The following is a 21,901-nucleotide window of genomic DNA, read 5'->3' on the forward strand; positions in this document are numbered from 1 at the left end:
CTATTCAGTATATTAGAAATTCAAGTTGAGACATTTTTAAAAAAAATTCATTAACTAAAGTAACCATAATAAACCCAATTGTTGTTGTTTAGTCGCTAAGTCGTGGTCCAACTCTTTTTCGACTCCATGGACTGAAGCCCTTCAGGCTCCTCTGTTCATGGAATTTTCCAGGCAAGAACACTAGAGTGGGTTGCCATCTCATTCTCCACAGGATCTTCCCAACACAAAGTTCAAACCTGAGTCTCCTGCATTAGCAGGCAAATTCTTTACCACTGAGCCACCAAGGAAATCACAATAAACCCAACAGATGCTAGCAAAGTATTTTTTTAGATCAAGCATGGCTCAGACAGTAAAGAATCTGCCCACAATGCAGGAGACCGGGTTTGATTCCTGGGTCGGGAAGATCCCTAGAGGAGGAAATGGCAACCCACTCCAGTCTTCTTGCCTTCTTGCCTGGAGAATTCTACGGACAGAGGAGCTTGGAGGGCTACAGTCAATGGGGTTGCAAAGAGTTGGACACGACTGAGTGACTAACACACACACTTTTCCAAACAAAAACACTTAGAAGAGCGGCACTGTTTAGCGTATTTATAAATCTCTTCAATATCTGGCTTCAAAAAAGGCCTTTGGACTCTCATACCTGCCTCTGCATTCAATCTGATGTAGCATCACATTCGATGTAGCCTCTGGGAAACTATACTGTGTACTCATGAGAGAACAGAGTGAAGACAGGCCAATAACATCTTACTGTTATCACCAGGCAAAGTTTTAAGCTCATGGGCCATTTGACAGTGTCTCCAAGACCTCCATAGGTACCTGGGACACAGTGAAATACAGGGTTTAGGACGGTGCCTGTCATGAGGTAGATCCATAGTAAACATTAATTCTCTGGTCTTTTTATTCTCAGCTTCAATGATGTTAGAACAGGAATGCATTACAGTGAGGCCTTCTTCAGCTCACCACAACTGTATAATATCTAGCTTGGTCATGTAACTAACAGGTTCTATAATTAACTAGCTGTGTGATATTCATAGCCAGGGACTCTTCATCTGTGTTCAAATTCAAGGATCCATGGCCTTCAAAAGGGTAAAAAAATTACATATCTGTTCTCTGACACTCAGTGTTTACTGCATTGATGACCAGAGGCAATAAACCACAAGTGTACCAGAGATGCTGGCCTCAGTGAAATCACAGGTGTTTTACATACAAAACAGACAACCAACAAGGGTCTCCCATACAGCACAGGGAACTACATTCAGTATCTTGTAATAACTTACAATGGAAAAGAATCTGAAAAAGAACAGATTTATATATACATATAACAATCACTTTGCTATACACCTGAAGGTAACACAATACTGCAAAAATCAGCTATACTTCAAAAACAGATTCAATAAAAGAAACCACAGGTGATTAAATAGCATATTATGGTTACTACAGATATCTTGAAAAGTTGTACATGCTCATCACTATTTCAAAATAAAGTAGTAGTTATGTGTTAATAAAGAAGCATAGGTGACTTCCCCAGTAGTCCAGTGGTTAGCACTTCATCTTCTAATTCAGAGGGGTCCAGGATTGATCCCTGGTTGGGGAACTAAGATCCCACATGTCTCACCACCAAAAAACCAAAGCATAAAACAGAAGCAATTGTAAAATACAGAAGCAATTGTATTGTAAAATACACAATAAAAACTTAAAATTTTTTTTAAAAAGCACATATATTACAATAACTAATTTTGAAATCTATCTTGACAGCTGTATTCAATACAAGTGGCTTGTTTTCAATCCTTTATACTTGACTGTATGCAATTAAAAACCTTGTTCCAAGAAAGGGGACCACATTCTTGCTCCAAGAAAGGGGCAAAAGGTGTTCATGCAACCGAACAGGTGAGACCTATCTATTTTAAGCAGTTCATTAATTACTCTTTGAGACCAAGTTCCATCACTCCAGCTGGAGTCTAGGGAACACGATGCCCGTGGTGAGGACTAACTGAAGATGCACAGCACACCTAAGTGCATTAACAAAGCGCTCAAGAATCCGGTGTGTTTTTACACTAACATTGGAGAATCTGCAAAGTTAAATGCTTTTAGACTAACTAGGCCTAGCACAACAAAATTGTTGAAAAGTTAACAGTGAAGCAAATATTCCCCAGAAGTACCTTTTATCACACTATAAAAACATACAGGACAAATTCCAACAAATAATGATTTTGCAAAGACTCTGTCATCAACATAATCTGGGTCTATCATTGAACAGACTGAAGCAATGTTTCGATAACCAGAAGACTAACCTGGAAGTGTATCACTAAGGTTTGCTTAACATCAAAGTGTTTGACCCTCATGTCCTAAAACAGAAAAAAAATAAAAGAAAAAGGGAGAAAGAAAAGCATTTTCCATGGGTGTGGGGCAGCCATTAATCCAACCAGCCAATTTTTCCCAATCACATTTAAGCAACTCCATCTATTCCATGCCTGCTTTCTCAGCAGCATATCTCTTTTTACTTGCAAAGATAAAGACAAACTTAAGGGTCTCACTTCATCTAACAGAACCACGTAAAAGTCACACTGGAGTGAATAAGATGTTAAAACCTAACAGAGGAAAAAAAACTGCACTAAATTATAAAAATCAGGCTGGTGCCTTAGAATGTCACACCAACGCCAAGGACAAGCAGTTACTGAATGCATGCTCTCTACCCGTATACCTCTAGTCCCAAGGATGCAATACCATAACCTTCTGATTCACTGAACCAAAGGTTAAGTAATAAAACGTAGGAATGTTGAGGAAGCAGTGTACCCTGGGTGAAAGGCCAGATTATGGGATCCAGAGGTGGAAGGGCACTCGGAACAGGGGACACGCATAGGAGCGCAAAGTCCCAAAGGAAGGACTCTCCGTAAGGCACAAGAGGCAGAAGGGCAGCGTCTGCGCTAGAGGGTTGATGAGAGAAGCGATGAGAGACATGCTTTATGAAAATATACTGAATTGGAGTTTTAGAACCTCGAAAACTGGGCTCCGTTTAGACTTTACCCTGCAGGCCAAGGAAGGCTTCCCAGCAGGGAGCTAGTATGATCACCATGTGTCTTGGGAATAAACAATGGACACTGATCCCATAAGCTCATCTGTCCTAACAGTGGGCCCTTTTGTCAAACCCAGATTCATCAGAATCTACTGTGTCGGGAGCTCTGGTCAATGTTATGTGGCAGCCTGGATGGGAGGGGAGTTTGGGGCAGAATGGATACATGTACGTATAAGGTTGAGTCCCTTTGCTGTCCACCTGAAAACTCACAACACTGTTAATTACCTATACTCCAAAATAAAATTAAAAGTTGTGTGTGTGTGTGTTTTTTCAAAGTATCCATTGTGTCTAGTGAAATAAATTTTCTAAATGATACTCTGGGGCAATTTTGCCACTACCTATACCTTTGAAATGCAATTGAATTTTCTTGGCTGATGATAAAAATTAGAGAAAATACCACTCTTGTTACTCTAACTATGGAAATAAAACCCACATTTTTAGGATATGCTTGCCTTAACCATGCTGAAGTCAAAATAGTTTTGGAGAGCATTTCTCCTATTAAGCAAAATTAGAATTGATAAATTTTTTCGTGAGAAGTATTGATTAGGCATTGCTAAATTTACTTTCATCTAGGAGTTAGTGCCCAATTAACACAAATAAAGGAATTGACTCCATCTGACTTCCAGAATTATTGGCTACTTACTAACTGGCACCTGAAAGCTCATGACCAAATTATGAAGCAGAAGAAACAACAGCTACCTATTTCTGAACTACAAGAGTGCAAGGATTCTAAAATTTAAAGGAAAAAAGTTTTTGCAGAGGGAAAACAAGGAATCCTGTGTATATTATTGTACACACACACACACATAAATATATACACGAGGATCACCATCTCAAAGTAATAAATATGAAAGAGTTGGTTTGTTTCTTTGTAACTGACTCAAGGCTTCCGAGTTGAAAAGCCCCTAGAACTCTCTCTCTGAAACTGACATAGCTGTCAGGAAACATAGAATAGGTTCAGGGACCTAGTAACCACTAAAGTGAGAGGGGAAAAAAGGCGGGCGAGAGGGGAGTGAAGCCGAAGACTTACAAATATGCCCAATGAACGACCCTGAAAGGAAGTGATAAAATTCTCAACTGTGTTTATACTAGGGAATCGCACTCAAGCCTAAAGCCACTTTAACCGCCCCACTAACGGCAGAAGTCTTTCCAGAAGACCTAAGCAACCTCACTCCTCGATAAAAAGTGGAAAGACCACGGGTTTTCACCTGGGTTCAGGCCCTGCTCAACCACCGTTTCGGATAGAAACCAACAGAAAAGCAGCCTCCTGCACATCCTGGGGCCCTTCCAACACCGCTGTTCGGAATGCCCAAGTGCCCAGAACAGGACCTGTCACAGTATTCCCAAGAAAATGTCCTTGTCTTATCCCACGGCGGAATGGGGATTCAAAGCCAGTCGGAGACCCTCCCCACTCACGCTCGGGTAGAGGACCACAGTCCGCACCAGCAGCCCCGGGGGCCAGCCACCGCCGCTCCCATACCACACACTTCCTGCCGCTTCCATCACCTCCACACCACAGCTTGAGCCTCCTGATCAGTTTACAACTGTTACGGGGATCCCAGTGCCTGGGAGGTGTTGGGAGAGGACGGCTCCCTACACCGCCCCCCCCCCCCACCAGCCCCCCACGAACTCTTCACTTGCGGCTTCAGGGAGAACCTAACAGCAAAGGCAGGAAGCGCGGGGCAGCCCGCCGACTTGGCGTTCCGCGGGCCTCTGCCGGTTACAAAGTACTGAAGGGAGCTACACGGACCCAAGCGGGCCGAGGGATGGGGGGACAGTGAGCGCGAGCACCGCGGCAGGGCGCCCCAAATGAAGCGCAGCGAGCGCCCTCGCTTAGATCGTTTCTACTCTGCAAAGCGCTGCAGCCTTGGGAGTCGGGGGGCGGGATGGCCAGTCCGGAAACCAACTGCACTTTTAGCCACTCGCACGCCCCAAACTCAGAATGACTTCCCCCAGTGGGGCTCCCGGAGCGGGCTCCGGCTCGCACCGCTCCCAGGAACGAATGCAGCCCGAGCCGAGCCTTGACTGCGCCGGGGCGGGTAGCGGGAGCCGGAGCCGATTCCTGGGCAGGCGCGCACCGAGTGGCCGTGCGTCCGCCGCCCAACTTTGCACCCGGCAGGGCCGCTCCCCCGAACTTGGCGGCGGGGACGGGGTGGGGCGAGTACTCACCAACCCCGTACTTCTGCCTCTTGGTCGGAATCCAGCGGGCCATGGCGGCGACCTCGCCCCGCGGCGGCGGCTGCGGCGGCTACAGTTCCCGGGCCTCCGATCGCCACCGCGCCGCACACCGGCGCGCCCCGGGCCCTTCCGCCATGTTCCGGCAAACTTCGCTCGGCCCCGCGCGCCGTCTCCCCGCCGCGCCGCCAGCTATACGCTCCGGCTCCCACCGCGAGCCGCGGTCACCTGCTGCGCCCGGCGGCCACGCCGCCGTGCGCGCCCCTCCCGGCGCCGCCTCGGCCCCTCCCGCTAGCCGCGCCCTCCGCCCGCCGAGGCCGCCTCCGAGCCGCGACCCGCGGGCGCCCGCCAGCCAAGGTCTCCGCGCTCTCCCGGGCCCAGGGCGGCTCCGCCTTGCACACTTCCCGGGAGCAGTTTCCCAGCACAGACTGGGGTACGTTTTTGTTTTTGTTTTAATCCTTTTAGTGTTTGGCTTTTTTCCCTTCGCCGTCCCCACCCGGGCTAAACCCTGGAGCCTGGATCCCCGGCGGCGGGGTGTCGGGAGGGCTGCGCTGGAGGGGTGGGGCACCCCCAGACGGAGCAGGCGGGAGGGGATGTGGAGTCCTTTCCCACCGCGCGCTCCGGAGCATCTGGGGGAACTAGGATGAGTGCATACGATCTAAGATAAGTTGTTTCTAGCCGCCCGGGCTCTCGCAGTGCCAGGCACTCAACCGGCGTTCGATAAATATTTGTTGAATGAATGAGCAGTTGACTATTGCGTTCACCCCCTAGAGCTTTCGCTGACACCACGAGAGCCGGAAGCTGGACTCCACGGCAAAAGTGGTCTCCTGTGGCCACAGTTCATAGCCTTCAAAGCAGGAACATTTGTCTTCTAGAAAATAGAGAACTAATGCGAAGGAGCCGGGCTCCTCAGAAGTATCAAGTAGTTTCTTGGGGGAGCCCCCGAACGAGAATTATGTAGCGAGTTCTGACTTGGAAATCTTAGGTCCCCGAGAAACACCTGGGCTCCTCCCCAGCTGAAGAGACTCAGACCCAGCTGAAGAAATTCAGACCTTCATGGTCCAGGAGAAAGCCCGCCCCAAAGACCTCCCTTTTCCAGCAGCCCAAAGAGTATTCCTGGGGGGAAGGGGACGAGACACACCCGAATCTTTCTCGTTCACTAGCTGCATTGTTCAGACAAAGAGTCAAATGCAGGGACTGCACATTTGAACAGCCAGCCCTGAGCTGTTGGCGTCCTCTGAAACTCTCCTCCTGGAACTCACTTCCTTCTGGAGAGATCTCAAGAATGAAGATTGGATCCGAGTCCCAGGTGGGGGTGGGGCGCCTTGCTACCTCACCCGTACAAGTAAAATCTCAGAGTAAATGACCAGCTGATTCGGGTTCCCCATCGGAGAAAAAGCCTCTTGAAAGAAATTGCTTTGTCCTCGCAGCCTATGAAGATTTTCTTGCCGATTTCGAACGTGAAAGAAAAATGAAATAAACATGTAATAAAACAGAGCAAAACTTCACTGAAAACGGTGCATTTTAACTTGGGTAACTTTTTGCAAAGTCAGATCTGAATTTTTTTTTTAAAGGTCTATGTCAATGGTGGGTAACTACGTATTTAGTCATCGTGTAATAATAATTTAAGAAATCTAGTTACTTTAGACAACATCCAGAAGGGATTCCATCATCTCTCCCCCAGATTTATTTTCCTCTGCTAATGACATCATGATTAACCTAACTTCCCATGTTAGGTAATTTTTTTCTTTTCACAAATATTTATTGGGTGCCTACTAGATGTCAAGCAATAGAAGCACAGCAGTGAATAAAATTCCTACCCTCACAGAGCTTAGTGTCTAACAGAGGTGGGTAAGGCAAATTTAAGTCAAATGAGGCTAAACCTGTATAGAAAACTCCAGAGAAAGGAGGACAGGATGAGGGTGGTAGGGATGCTGCAGTTCTATATCCAGTTGTCTGCGAAGGCATCTCTGATAAAGTGACATTGAACTATAAATCTGCAGAAGTGAGGGTTTCAGAGAAAAGCGTTCAGAAATCAACAACAGCAAAAGTAAAAGCCAGAGGCATGTTTGGCTGGTTCTGAAACCACGGAGGAACAGCAAGGATTCCTGGGTGGCAAGAGATGTTAGTAAGGGGCAGAGTATGGGAAAAAACTTGAGAGAGACACGGTGTGAGCCAAGAAAGCAGGACCGCGAAGGGTATAGCGAGAACTTCGTATATTGGCTGTGAAAAAGTTTGGAGGATTTTGAACCAACCAAGGACATGATCTAACATGACTGCGGTGGGTTGAATAGACTGTAAAGACACACGGAAGATGAAGGAAGATCAGATGGTCAGAAGACTATTTCAGTAGTTCAGGCCAGAAATGAAGGCAGTTGGGTCCAGGATGGTGGGGGTCGAGATAGAAAAAAGGTTCTTGACAGAGACTGGAGGCAGGAACCACTGAAGGGCAGTGTGGACACAAGGAAGTTTCCTGAGGCTTCTGGACTCCTCAGCGCACTTTTACTACCATATGTTTTTGGAAAATTTGTGTGCTTAGTAGCTCAGTCATGTCCAACTCTTTCGTGACTCCCTGGCCTGAAACCCACCAGGCTCCTCTGTCCATGGGATCCCCCAGGCAAGCATACTGGAGTGGCTTGCTATTTCCTCCTCCAGGGGATCTTCCCGACCCAGGGATTGAACCCTAGTGTCCTTTATCTCCTGCATTGCAGGTCGATTCTTTACCCACTGAGCCAACTGGGAAGCCCTTTTGGAAAGTTTGGTGAATGGATAAATCTGTCTATGCTTTTTTTAATAAACAGCTTCACTATATAAGCTTCAGGCCTTAGAAACTCTGAATCTTGACCCCTAGTGTGAAACACAGCATGAGCCGAGCATAGCCCTAAGGAGAGGGGAATGGGCAATACTGGGTTGACTTGCCCACACGCAGTAAAGCCAATCTACTAAGGCTGGGCTGTGGTGAAAGAAAGTACAGTGTTCATCGCAGGGAGTCAAGCAAGACGTTCAGGACTCCAAAAGTACTCAAACTCCCCACTGGTTTCAGCTAAGCATTTTTAAAGGCCAGGTGAGGGAGGAGCATCCCAGAGTGTGTGACCAGCTTTTGCACAAGTCTCTGATTGGTTGATGGTAAGGTAACAGGATCCTGTCACAGGAATTAACAATGTAGATCCTTAGGCTCCAGTAGGTCTGGGGGGCTATGTGCTGGGGGTCATCAAGTCGTTGATTTCTTCCACTTGGTGGTGGTAAAACAAGTCAGGAAACCTGCATAGACACTATTACCTGGATACTTCTGGGAAGAACTAAAGCAGAGAGCCTGGGGGAGGGGTCTGTATTGGGAAGACCAAACACAGTTACTACATAGGGTTGCCATTTTCTTAATCATCTGTGATATCTACCTATCTTCACCTTTTATATCCCGGTTGCTCTGTATTGAAGTTTTCCTTTCATATTTCCTTAGGTCTGACTTCATACCTTCCTCAGCAATTCTCCATGAGGACCATTAGGAGCTTAAGTATTTTGCACAAAGTTACTTCAGTCACCTGTATTTTTGAGAAAATTGGATGAGTGACATTCTCTAACCACAGGTTTATTTTAAATTTAATACACATCAGAGTGTTAATCCTCATTCAGTATAACTGGATTTCTACCAAAATGACTTCAGCTGTCTCACCCCCACCCCAGCCCCACATACACACACCCTCCGCCCCGCCTCCACCCCCACCCCACCACCTAGAATTGAAAGCTTTTTGCAAAACTTGAGGTTTGAATTTGGACACTGGATATTTCAAGTGTAACAATACTTGCAATAAGAGGGTCGGAGGAAAATGGAAAATTTTAATTACAGCTTTCAGGATGTTTATTCTTTTTCCTCTGAAGACTGAAGTCCACCCACTTTGCTATATCAGATGGTTAAATCCCAATTTGAAAGTCCATTTAAATCATAAAAGCAGAGCTATTCAAAGTCTTTTATTAAAATGTGGCTGAAAATTAGAGAGTCAACTAGATGGGTAAGTGGAATAACAGGATTCCCAGAAATACCCTTTTCTTTTTCCTCTGATATCTTTTCAGAGGAAACATTAAACATATTCCACAACCAGGGATATTCGGACTCTAAAACCCACACAAGTACAAACACAAGTAAGCACTCACAAGCATTAGCTTGCTCTGTTGCAAGGTGCCTTGGAGAAAGAAATGAGGATAAATGAATTTGGAGGCTAGTTACGATGCCGATGAGAATAGAGAGATGTGAAGACTGCTGGCAAGAGCTTTACTTCCTCCACTGATAACCAGGTTTATTTTCCCAAATCTGGCTGACTTAATTGAGTCTCAAAGAAGCTATGTATTCTGTTAAAGAAAAAATTCTTTTCTAGGTAGAGGAAGCTCATTCTTTGATCCTACATATGAGTGGAGTTACTTGTTGTTTAGTCACTAAGTCGTGTCCTACTCTTGTGACCTCATGAACTATAGCCAGCAAGGCTGCCCCGTCCATGGGATTTCCCAGGCAAGAATACTGGAGTGGGTTGCCATTTCCTTCTGCAGGGGATCTTCCTGACCCAGGGATTGAACCCACATATCCTGCATTGGCAGGCGTATTCTTTACCACTTTACCACCTAGGATGCCAGAGTGGAGTTACTAGAACTACAAAAAAAGGGGAGGAGGGATATATTTGACTCTAAACACCACTTTGCAGTCTTCTTAGGGCAAATACTTCAGGACAGGGTGGTTCTGTGTAAGTCAGGGCCAGGGTGATACATTGTAATTTGAGACCAGTGAGCTAAACTAGAGAAAGGAATGGATATCTACAGCCCTAGAAACACCTTTTTCATATGACCTGAAGATTCCCATCACTATCTATTCTCTGCCCTCAAATACCCTGGCTGGTGAGCATCTTTGGGTCTGTCCTTGACTCTGCTCTGTGACTTTGGAGGTCCAGTTTCTCTGATGAATGGGGAAATGATGGTCAGGGCTCTAAAGCTGTTCATATCTTCAGCCCCATCACTGTGAGACTGATGCTTGGTGAACACTTTCATAACAAGAAGCTTTTAGCTTTGTTTCTAGAATACTCTTTGCTGCACATATCCTTTAGGAGAAGTTGATGATGTGAGCAATTTGAAGTCATTTATTGTTGCTCAGTCGTGTCCGACTCTTTGTGACCCCATGGACTGCAGCACACCAGGTCTCCCCATTCCTCACTATCTCCCAGAGTTTGCCCAATTTCATGTCCATTGATTCAGTGATGCTATCCAACCATCTCATCCTCTGACAACAGTCGACTCATTGGAAAAGGCCCTGATGCTGGGAAAGATTGAAGGCAAAAGGGGAAGGAGGCAGCAGAGGATGAGATGGTTGAAATCATTGTGCTTAGTCACTCAGTTGTGCCCAGCTCTTTGTGACCCCATGGACTGTAGCCTGCCAGGCTACTCTGTCCATGGGATTTCCCAGGCACGAATACTGGAGTGGGTCACCATGCCCTCCTCCAGGAGATCTTCCCAACCCAGGGATCAAACCCAGGTCTCCAGCACTGCAGGAGGATTCTTTACCATCTGAGCCACTGAAGTCATTAATTTAATGAAAACTGGGTTGTTTGATAGGGAAGAAGGAATGAAAACTACTTGACTTTTTTAAAGACTATATATATCTTTAAGTGGTATCTCCTTGTTTTTTAACATTTGTTTACCTGTTTTTGATTGTGCTAGGTCTTCATTGCTGCACACGGGCTTTCTCTAGTTGTGGAGAGCAGGGGCTACTCTTTGTTGCAGTGCAGATTCTCACCGTGGTGACTTCTCTTGTTAGGCAGCACAGGTTCATGTTCCCTGCATTGGCAGGCTGATTCCCAATCACTGGACCTCCATGGAAGTCCTATTTAAATGTATCTTGGAAAAGATATATATATATACATATATATATATAAATTTTCTCTATAATACTCTGTCTAAAACAAAAGGTGATGAAAACTAAGACGCAAAATGGAAAAGTTAAGCTGTAAGCTTAAGTAAAAATAATTCAACTATATATGCTATATTATGATTGTTCAGTTCAGTTCAGTCGCTCAGTCGTGTCTGACTCTTTGTGACCCCATCACAGCACACCAGGCCTCCCTGTCCATCACCAACTCCCGGAGTTTACTCAAACTCATGTCCATCGAGTCAGTGATGCCATCCAGCCATCTCATCCTATGTCATCCCCTTCTCCTCCTGCCCCCAATCCCTCCCAGCATCAGGGTCTTTTCAAATGAGTCCACTCGTCGCATGAGGTGGCCAAAGTATTGGAGTTTCAGCCTCAGCATCAGTCCTTCCCATGAACACCCAGGACTGATCTTTTGGATGGACTGGTTGGATCTCCGTGCAGTCCAAGGGACTCTCAAGAGTCTTCTCCAACACCACAGTTCAAAAGCATCAATTTTTCGGCACTCAGCTATCTTCACAGTCCAACTCTCACATCCATACATGACCACTGGAAAAACCATAGCCTTGACTAGATGGACTTTTTTGGCAAAGTAATGTCTCTTCTTTTTAATATGCTATCTAGGTTGGTCATAACTTTCCTTCCAAGGAGTAAGTGTCTTAATTTCATGGCTGCAGTCACCATCCGCAGTGATTTTGGAGCCCCAAAAAATAAAGTCAGCCACTGTTTCCCCATCTATTTGCCATGAAGTGATGGGACTGGATGCCATGATCTTAGTTTTCTGAATGTTGAGCTTTAAGCCAACTTTTTCATTCTCCTCTTTCACTTTCATCAAGAGGCTGTTTAGTTCTTCTTCAATTTCTGCCATAAGGTTGGTGTCATCTGCATATCTGAGGTTATTGATATTTCTCCCGGCAATCTTGATTCCAGCTTGTGCTTCTTCCAGCCCTGCGTTTCTCATGATGTACTCTGCATATAAGTTAAATGAGCAGGGTGACAATATACGGCCTTGACGTACTCCTTTTCCTATTTGGAACCAGTCTGTTGTTCCATGTCCAGTTCTAACTGTTGCTTCCTGACCTGCATATAGGTTTCTCAAGAGGTAATCATATTATGATTGTAACTACATAAAATTATTCATTTTCATGGAAAATGACTGTAGAGGAAAATGAGAAAAAAAAATTTTATTCAACCTTCTTTAAGACAAAATAAACAAAAGAAAAACTACTTGGTTGCTGAGATTCCCTGGACAATGTAGAAAAGCAGGATGTTAAATGCCTAGATTTGACCTTTATTCAGGACAGGAGTGAAGTTTCATTCTGCAGTCCCTTTGTAACAAGGACACTATTCTTATACTGTTTAGGTGACTGTCATATTCAGCAAATTTTTCTATTTCTTTGAGGTCAGTTAAGAAACAAATGTTTGGTCCAGAATTTCTATTTAATAGCAGACAGGTCTTCCCTGGTCACCAGCTGTAATGTAACAATGGTAACTAACATGTATGGCTTGTGTCTGATACTATTTTTATTCAATTTCTTTAATTCCCACACATCCTAAGGAGGTAAATAGAACTGTTGTCATCTCCTCGTTACAAATGTGCAAACTGCAACTCAGACCTGGTTATAGTATTGCCCACATAGGTAGCAGCAGAACTAAATTCAAAACCCAGGCAGACTAGTGCCAGGGTCCATGGTCAAAACCAAGGATCAGTGAACTTTTATTGTAAAAGGCCCATGTGTGTATTTTAGACTTTGCAGGCCACATGGTCTCAGTTGCAAACACTCCACCCTGCAGTTGTAGCAGAAAAACAGCCATAGACAATATGCAACAAATGAGTGTGGCTGTGTGCCAATAAAACTTTATTTGTAGACATGGCATTTGAATTTCATGTAATTTTCTTATGTCATGAAATATTCCTCTACTGATTTTTTTTCCAATTATTTTTAAAATGTTAAAAATCATTTTTGCAGGTGATGGGCTGGATTTGGTTTGAGGGTCATAATTTGCCAACCCCTGCTCTGTTCTGTGACTGCTACCCTTTGAAGTCTGTGGAGGAGGGGAGAAAAGGAAGGGGGAAAGGGCCTCCAGGAGAAGAGGCAGGGAACAAAGGAGGCACCAGTGTGGGACTTACCCACCAGAAGTCTGTCACATGAGGATTTGGGAGAAGCTTCTGGAAGAAAAGTCATTAGGAGAGAACTCCAAGTAGTGAAGGCTGCCTTAGAAGTCAGAGGACAGGACACTCTGACAACAGTAAGTATCTGCTCTGGGAACTGTCTACTGGCCTAGCCCCTCTATTCTGAACGATGGAAACTATGAATAAAAAATGTAACTAAATCTCTATAAGACAATGGCACACAAGTAACTGCGTCGGTACCCACTGAACAAGTGGACTTTTAAAGAGGTGAGGGAGGCATGTTCATTGCGGCATTAGTCACAATAGCCAAGATGTGGGAGTGACCTAAGTGTGAATGCAAGGATGAGTGGATGAAGAAGATGTGCTATAACATACAATGGAATACTATTCATCCCCGAGAAAGAAAGGTATCCTGACATTTGCAATATCATTGAGGACCTTGGGGGCATTATGCTAAGATAAATAAGTCAAATAGAAAGCTAAATACTTGATCTATGAACTTGTGGAAACAGAATAGGCTGATGGTGGCCAGGAGCTGGGGAAGGCAAAAATGAAGAGATGTTGGTCAAAGGTTACAAACTTGGAACTAGAAGTTCTAGTTGAGGATCTAATGAGGATCTAAGTTCTGAGGATCTAATGTACCACATGATGACTATACTGTAGTGAACAATACTGTATTATATACTAGAAAGTTGCTGAGAAAGTATATCTTAAATGTTTTCACCTAGACTATGTAGAAAAGCATATAGTAATTAATTATGTGATGCTATGAAGGTGTTAGCTACAACTGTGGTGGTAATCATTTTGTAATATGTAACTATCAAGTCAACATGTCACATAGCTTAAACCTACCCGGTGTTATATTGATTATATCTCAATTAACCTGGGGGGAAAATAAGGGAGTGGAGGGAGAGACATTGTTTTCTTGTGTGTCCTAATGGAAATGACAGAGGGCCTGGCAGAAATCATGGTGCTAGAAGATGTGAAAACATCCATGGAAAGGTTTGCAAGGCCTTGTAGATACTGGTGATACCACCTAGCAAAGATCAGAGTAAGAAATAAAAGAAAATGGTCAGATTATTCTGAGGACTATTCCAGAAATATTTGAAAGGAAATTTGTCAAGGAACTGAGAGTGTTGAAACTGTAGAACCAGATCCAGATAGACAATCTTTTCTTTTTCAGCCTTATTGAGATATAACTGACATACAATTGTATATATAAGGTGTACAATGTGATGATATGATGTACATATTATTGTGAAATGATTCCCACAGTAGGATTAGGTAGCAGCTCTATCACTTCATGTGATTGATGTGTGTGTGTGTGTGTGTGGTAAAAACATTGAAGATTTACTCTTAGCAATTTTCAAGTATATAATACAGTATTGTAGTCACTATACTGTATATTAGATCCCCTGAACTTATTTATCTTTTTTCTTCTTAGTTTTCTGGCCCTCAAGAATTCTCTGAAATATTTATTTATTTTAAATTTTTTTGGCCATATATTGCATAGCATGCAGTAGGCGGGATCTTAGTTCCCTGACCAGAGATGGAACCTGTCCCATGCAGTGGAAGCATGGAGTCTCAACCACTGGACTACCTGGGAAGTCCCAAAACTTACTCATCTTACAACTGAAGTTTGAACCCTTTGACCAACATCTCCCCATTTCCCACATCCCCCAGCTCCTGGCAACCACCATTCTACTCTGTTTCCATGAGTTCTTTTCTTTAAGCTCCACATATGAGTAAGATCATATAGTGCTTGTCCTTGTCTGTCTGACATAGTTTACTTAGCAAAATGCCCTGAAGGTCCATCCATGTAGCTAGAAATGGCAGGATTTCCTTCTTTCTCATGGTTGAGTAATATTCCATTGTCGATATATACCAGATTTTCTTTATTTGTTCATCTCTTAATGGAAACTTTGGTCATTTCCACACTTTGGCTATGGAGTATAATGCTGCAGTCAACATGGGGGCTCATAGATCTCTTAGATATCCTGTTTTTATTTCCTTCAGATAAACATATGGGTGATATTCTTAACTGCTTTTATCTTCATGAATTCAATGGGATTTGGACAATTATTTGCTGTCTTGAACTGGTCCTTGGCCTCAGAATTCATGTTTTTGAATGTCAACTCCTTTTATCCTCTTGAGAGAACCTACATTTAACAGAGTTGTTATTGTCACAATAAAAGTCACCCAAGTTTTTAGGAATTGTTCATTTGGATGATAAGATTTTAAATTTAGCTTTTTTTCATTAGTAATTTCAATTAATATTTTAAATTTATGTATTAAATTATTTGGCTGTGCCAGGTCTTAGTTGTAGTATGTGGGATCTTCCATCTTCATTGTGGCTTGCAGGATCTTTAGTTGTGGCATGCCAACTCTGAGTTGCAGAATTGGGATCTAGTTCCCTGACCAGGGATCAAATCTGGAGCCCCTGAATTGGGAGTGCAGAGTCTTAGCCATTGAACCATCATGGAAGCCTCTAAGTTAAAGATATTTTGAAAGTTGTTCTTTGAACCAAGTAAATACTGGTTTGCAAAGCCCATGAATGATAGCTTGGCAACAAACCTTTAATGTTAACTTGTAAGCAACGTAATGGATGCAGTCTTTCTTGTACAGTCTTCCATCTCAAGGTATGGCTTCATCTCAGGATTGTTTTGCGTCATCTTTAGGCAATATTCCTGAACTTACTTCTTTCACAATAACAAGCTTTCTCTAAGTAACTTGGAGCAATCACCTGGCCCAGCTGGCTCAGGGGTTCCTTTCTTACAGGGTTTCTTAGTCATGTTACTGTGGCATAATGTTCTTATTTAAACAAGCCCTTCCCTCCATAAAATGATGCCTCAGGGTTTGTTTCTCAAAACAACTCATGGAACATATGCAGAAAGTCTCTTAGGAGGAGGAATAATCTCACTGATGTTCTTTCTGGAGCAAATTCTATTTAGAAGCCATCTGACTGAAGTCTGCCCTTGTTAACTTTGGGTTCGGCTCACACTTAGAGTCTGGCCCTGGGAATTGTGTTTTGGTTTCACCTGTAATTTGCCAAAAAGGCCTTGCGTGACTTTAGTATTCTTATTTTTTAAGATTTATTTTACTTATTTGGCTGCACAAGATCTTAGCTGCAGTATGTAGGATCTTCAGTCTTGGTTGCAGTGTGATCTTTTTGTTATTGTTGTTGCAGCATATGAACACTTTAGTTGAGCCACGTGGGATCTACTCTCCTGAATAGGGATCGAACCTGAGCCTCCCGCATTGGGAGCACAGAGTCTTCTTAGCCACTGCATCACCAGGGAAGTCAGAGTCTTCCTATTTTTAAAATTGTTGTTGTACCTCATGGTCTGGGTACATATGTTAGAATTCTTCTCAATGGTATATTATTAGAAGATAGGAAACTCTTATTCACTTAGAATGTGAACAACAGGAAAATTCCACTGGCCATATATTTTACTTTTTTTTTTATCATCTTTATTATTTTTTTTCCATTTATTTTTATTAGTTGGAGGCTAATTACTTTACATCATTACAGTAGTTTTTGTCATACATTGAAATGAATTAGCCATGGATTTACATGTATTCCCCATCCCAGTCCCCCCTCCCACCTCCCTCTCCACCTGATCCCTCTGGGTCTTCCCAGTGCACCAGGCCCGAGCACTTGTCTCATGCACCCAACCTGGGCTGGTGATCTGTTTCACCCTAGATAATATACATGTTTCAATGCTGTTCTCTTGAAACATCCCACCCTCGGCTTCTCCCAGAGTCCACAAGTCTGTTCTATACATCTGAGTCTCTTTTTCTGTTTTGCATATAGGGTTATCGTTACCATCTTTCTAAATTCCGTATATATGTGTTAGTATACTGTAATGGTCTTTATCTTTCTGGCTTACTTCGCTCTGTATAATGGGCTCCAGTTTCATCCATCTCAATAGAACTGATTCAAATGAATTCTTTTTAATGGCTGAGTAACATTCCATGGTGTATATGTACCACAGCTTCCTCATCCATTCGTCTGCTGATGGGCATCTGGGTTGCTTCCATGTCCTGGCTATTATAAACAGTGCTGCGATGAACATTGGGGTGCACGTGTCTCTTTCAGATCTGGTTTCCTTGGTGTGTATGCCCAGAAGTGGGATTGCTGGGTCATATGGCAGTTCTATTTCCAGCTTTTTAAGAAATCTCCACACTGTTTTCCATAGTGGCTGTACTAAATTGCATTCCCACCAACAGTGTAAGAGGGTTCCCTTTTCTCCACACCCTCTCCAGCATTTATTGCTTGTAGACTTTTGGATAGCAGCCATCCTGACTGGCGTATAATGGTACCTCATTGTGGTTTTGATTGGGCATTTCTCTGATAATGAGTGATGTTGAGCATCTTTTCATGTGTCTTTTAGCCATCTGTATGTCTTCCTTGGAGAAATGTCTGTTTAGTTCTTTTGGCCATATATTTTAATTGATGTTCTGTAAGCTGTTTTAAGTAGAAACATTCTGATCAATTGAATAGACCTGGAGTGAATCTAGTCAAGAGAAACTATAGACACTGTACACCAAGGAAGACAAAAGGATATAAGACCATAGGTGTAGAGAATCAAATTTACAAAAGACTATGCTGCATAGTTCTTAATTAATAAATTGTAAAAACCACAAGGAAAGACAGAATTCTCTAGGAAAGTGTAGATGGGTAAAACTGAGCCAAGAAATAGAAAACTTGAGCTGACCAAACAAAGCTGAGCTGAAAGTCGCTCAGCTGTGTCCAGCTCTTTGCAACCCCATGGCCTACACAGTCCATGGCATTCTCCAGGCTGGAATACTGGAGTGGGTAGCTTTTCCTTTCTCTAGGGGATCTTCCCAACCCAGGGATCGAAGGCAGGTCTCCTGCATTGCAGGCGGATTCTTTACCAGCTGAGCCACACACATTTGACGGTGTGTAAATAGCAGAGAAGGCATGGAAGATATGGCCCAGATATTACATCTAAAAGAAAAAATGCCAGCTCTAAATATAAAGGCATATACTTCTGTATATTTGAAGGATAGATCAGTTGAATGTAGTATTAACTATTCCATAGAAAACAATGGAATGCTTCCTAAGTTATTTTATGAAACAACATCACCCTGGCAGAAAAACTCATTACAGTGTTTTTCTTTACAGAAGAAAAATATAAATGCAAATTTAAATTTACAAATATAGCTACAGAGATGATAAAATATTAGTGAATCTCATCTCTATGAAAAGAACAATGCAGAGTGGACTTACGTTTTATTCTAAAAGTAGAAGGGTGGTACGGTTGTAGGAAATTTATCAACAGAATTTATCTCATCAAAAGGTCTCAGAGAAAAACGAAATGATCATCTGGGTAGATATGCAAAGATGGTTGATAAAACTAACATTCACTCTTGATCCAAACTCTTAATTAACTTAAGAATTGGATATACTGTGTTCCAGTCGCCCGCCAGGCTCCTCTGTCCATGGGATTCTCCAGGCAAGAACACTGGAGTAGGTTGCCATGCCCTCCACCAGGGGATCTTCCCAACCCAGGGATCAAACCCTCATCTTCTATGTCTCTTGCTTTGGCAGGCAGGTTCTTCACCACTAGCACCACCTGGGAAGCCCTGAGAACAGGATATACACCCTTAATTTGATGAAGAGTCTATGTTAGAAACAAACAGCTTGCATCCCACTGAAGTGCAAATTGTCCCATTCACTGGAAATAAGAAATTATGTCTTCTAATACAGTGGTCCCCAACCTTTTTGTCACCTGGGACTGGTTTTATGGAAGACAGTTTTTCCGTGGACCCTGGGGGATGGGGATGCCTTTGGGATGATTTAAGAGCATTACATGTATTATGCACTTTATTTCTATTATTATTACATCAGCTCCACCTCAGATCATCAGGCATTAGATCCCAGAGGCTGGGGACCCCTGCTCTAATAGCATCTTTAGACCAGTATTCAGGACTGCTTTATCCAATACAAGGAAAAGTGAGACAGGAATTATAGGAGATCTGATGGTCATTGTGTGTGTTCTCAGTTGCTTCAGTCGTGTCCAGCTCTCTTGGACTCTCTTCGAGCCCGCCAGGCTCCTCTGTCCATGCGATTCTCCAGGCAAGAATACTGGAGTGGGTTGCCATTTCCTTCTCCAGAGCATCTTTCAACCCAGGGATTGAACTCGCATCTTTTACATCTCCTGCATTGGCAAGCAGATTCTTTACCACTAGCACCACCTGGGAAGCCCTAACTGTCATCATTTGCTAGTAAAATTACTGGCTAACAGAATCAACAATGAATATTTTTCACTAAATCAGAATTTTATCATGACTCTTGTCTCTTCTTTTGATGTCCATGTGAGGGGACCTCATTGGCCAAAAATAAAAATAGGGCTATTTCATGAAATTTACTACTCGATTGTACCCATGTGATATTTCAGTTTCTGCAAAGTTTTGTCCCACCCCCCACCCCCATCCCCACTGAAAACTTATCCATCCTTAAACACGGAAGAGAATTTAGGTTCAGAATGATTTTACTTGTTACAGAGAAGTTTCAATAGGTCAACCTGATTGCTGTTATTTTGTCACTAGCATGTGCTTTTGGAGGGAATGGGCCTTTCAGTGGGTTGCAGGATGTCACTGTAAATTCCTCCCCCAAAGCTGGTGCCCTGCCCCCTAAAAGGCATGACAGGGCCCTCAGAGCTCACCCCCTGTCCCTGTGTGAACTGACAGCCTTGCTCTTGTGGTTGATCTTTCTTAACACCACTGTGTGTGTGCTCTGACCACAGAATTAGGTTGCAACCGAGACTCTGGGATGTGGTTGCACAAATACAGTTTGCAAGAGGCTGTGTTTTGCCTTCAGTTGGCTCTGAGTGAGCATCTTACTGTGAGGAACTGGGGTAACTCTTAGAAGATCTCTGAACTCGGTGACAAAAGGGAACCCAGGCCCGTGTCACAGTTCAAGCTTGATGCAACCACATAAAGTCAAACCTGTGGCTTCCAGCCTGGGTTAGAGAATGACCTGCCATTAGCTGCAATGACAGCAGCAAAAGATATTACATACACTGCTACGTTGTGAGAGCAATGCAAACTGAATTGGAAAAATGTTATGATCGTCGCTGCTGAATTAACCATGAGCAGATCCATCATGCAATTTAAAAATGATTTCAGAAGCATTGATAGTTTTCCTTTTGCCAAGCTCAAAGTCTTTCCTCAAACACCCCTTCTAATAAATGTATCCGTTGTTGTCTTGTAGTATTCTGGAAAAGGGAGCTTGAACTTTTCTTAGGATCAAAGGAAAACACAGATGTGAAATACTCTTGTTTCAGTGCCCATAGGGAAACAATATGGTCAAATTAAGAGAATGAATTAGAAAGAGGGCAAAACTTCAAAATAAATTTTAAAAATTTCATGTAATCAGGCCATGGAAATTTGTGTCTGCATTGAAAATATTAAAAATAGAAACAATTTACTAGGCTATGCTACTGAAAATAGCCTATTAAACCATAGAAGGATAACAAAAATTGAGAAGATCAGGAGGAAATGCTGTTTCTGGAAAAGAACACCAAAAGGAAATGCTTAAAAAAAAAAAAGAAAAAAAATATTCAGGGGCCATGTAGTATCAGATAAATATGGTATCAGTGCCACCTGCTGTTATAAATATGAATTACAACTACCCAATAGCTGATGAGTTCTGAGTATTTAGCTCAGTTGGTAAAGAATCTTCCTGCAATGCAGGAGACCCTGATTTGATTCCTGGCTCTGGAAATCTGCTGGAGAAGGGATAGGCTACCCACTCCAGTATTCTTGGGCTTCCCTGTGGTTCAGCTGGTAAAGAATCTGCCTGCAGTGAGGGAGTCCTGGGTTCGATCCCTGCGTTGGGAAGATCCCCCGGAGAAGGGAAAGGCTACCCACTCCAATATTCTGGCCTGGAGAATTCCATGGACCGTATAGTCCATGGGGTCACAAAGCATCAGACACAACTGAGCGACTTTCACTTTTTCCGAGTGTTCAGAATTCTTTTAATACCTGCTCTCTCACTCACAGACTTAGAAAACTAACATGGTTGCCAGGGGCAGGGATAGTGAGGGACTCTGGGAAGGTCATGCACACACTGCTATATTTAAAATGGGTAACCAACAAGGATCTATTGTATAGCCCATGGAACACTGCTCAGTGTTATGTGCCAGCCTGGATGGGAGGGGAGTTTGGGGGAGAATGGATACATGTATTTGTATATGTGTGGCTGAGCCCCTTCACTGTTTACCTGAAACCACCACAACATTGTTAATTGGCTATACCCCAGTACAAATAAAACACTTATAGCTGGGGGAAAAAATAGTCAATTTGGAGACTATGAAAAAAAAATCCAAAACCTACTCTCTTATGTCAGGAACAGGGGTTTTATGTTGCTTTCAGTATTAACAGTTACCCAAATCTTACTATGCCCTGAGAATAACTGTGATAAGACATTTATGTAGACCCTCTCATTTCCTTATTAACTCTACCAGGTGGGTAGTATCTTTATCCCCATCAAATAGGTGAACAGCGTAGAGCTTGAGAATCACTAAGTAACTTACCCAAGGTCAGGTACACGGTGAGAGGCAGAGTCAGAGTTAGAGCTTGGACT

The 21,901-nt window shown here is 43.3% G+C and overlaps 1 protein-coding gene across 1 annotated transcript in view; it reads right to left on the reverse strand.

The window, feature by feature from the left end:
• The window catches only part of DOCK5 (dedicator of cytokinesis 5), a 269,322-nt gene extending 263,716 nt beyond the window's left edge, over positions 1–5,606 (reverse strand). The window contains exon 1 of the mRNA XM_070459648.1: positions 5,243–5,606. Within this exon, the coding sequence (XP_070315749.1) occupies positions 5,243–5,285 (43 nt within the window). The 5' untranslated portion in view covers positions 5,286–5,606. The remainder of the gene's footprint in view (positions 1–5,242) is intronic.
• Positions 5,607–21,901: the final 16,295 nt, after the last annotated feature.

This window comes from Odocoileus virginianus, chromosome 31 (assembly GCF_023699985.2).
Source record: "Odocoileus virginianus isolate 20LAN1187 ecotype Illinois chromosome 31, Ovbor_1.2, whole genome shotgun sequence".
In the NCBI taxonomy this organism is placed as follows: domain Eukaryota; kingdom Metazoa; phylum Chordata; class Mammalia; order Artiodactyla; family Cervidae; genus Odocoileus; species Odocoileus virginianus.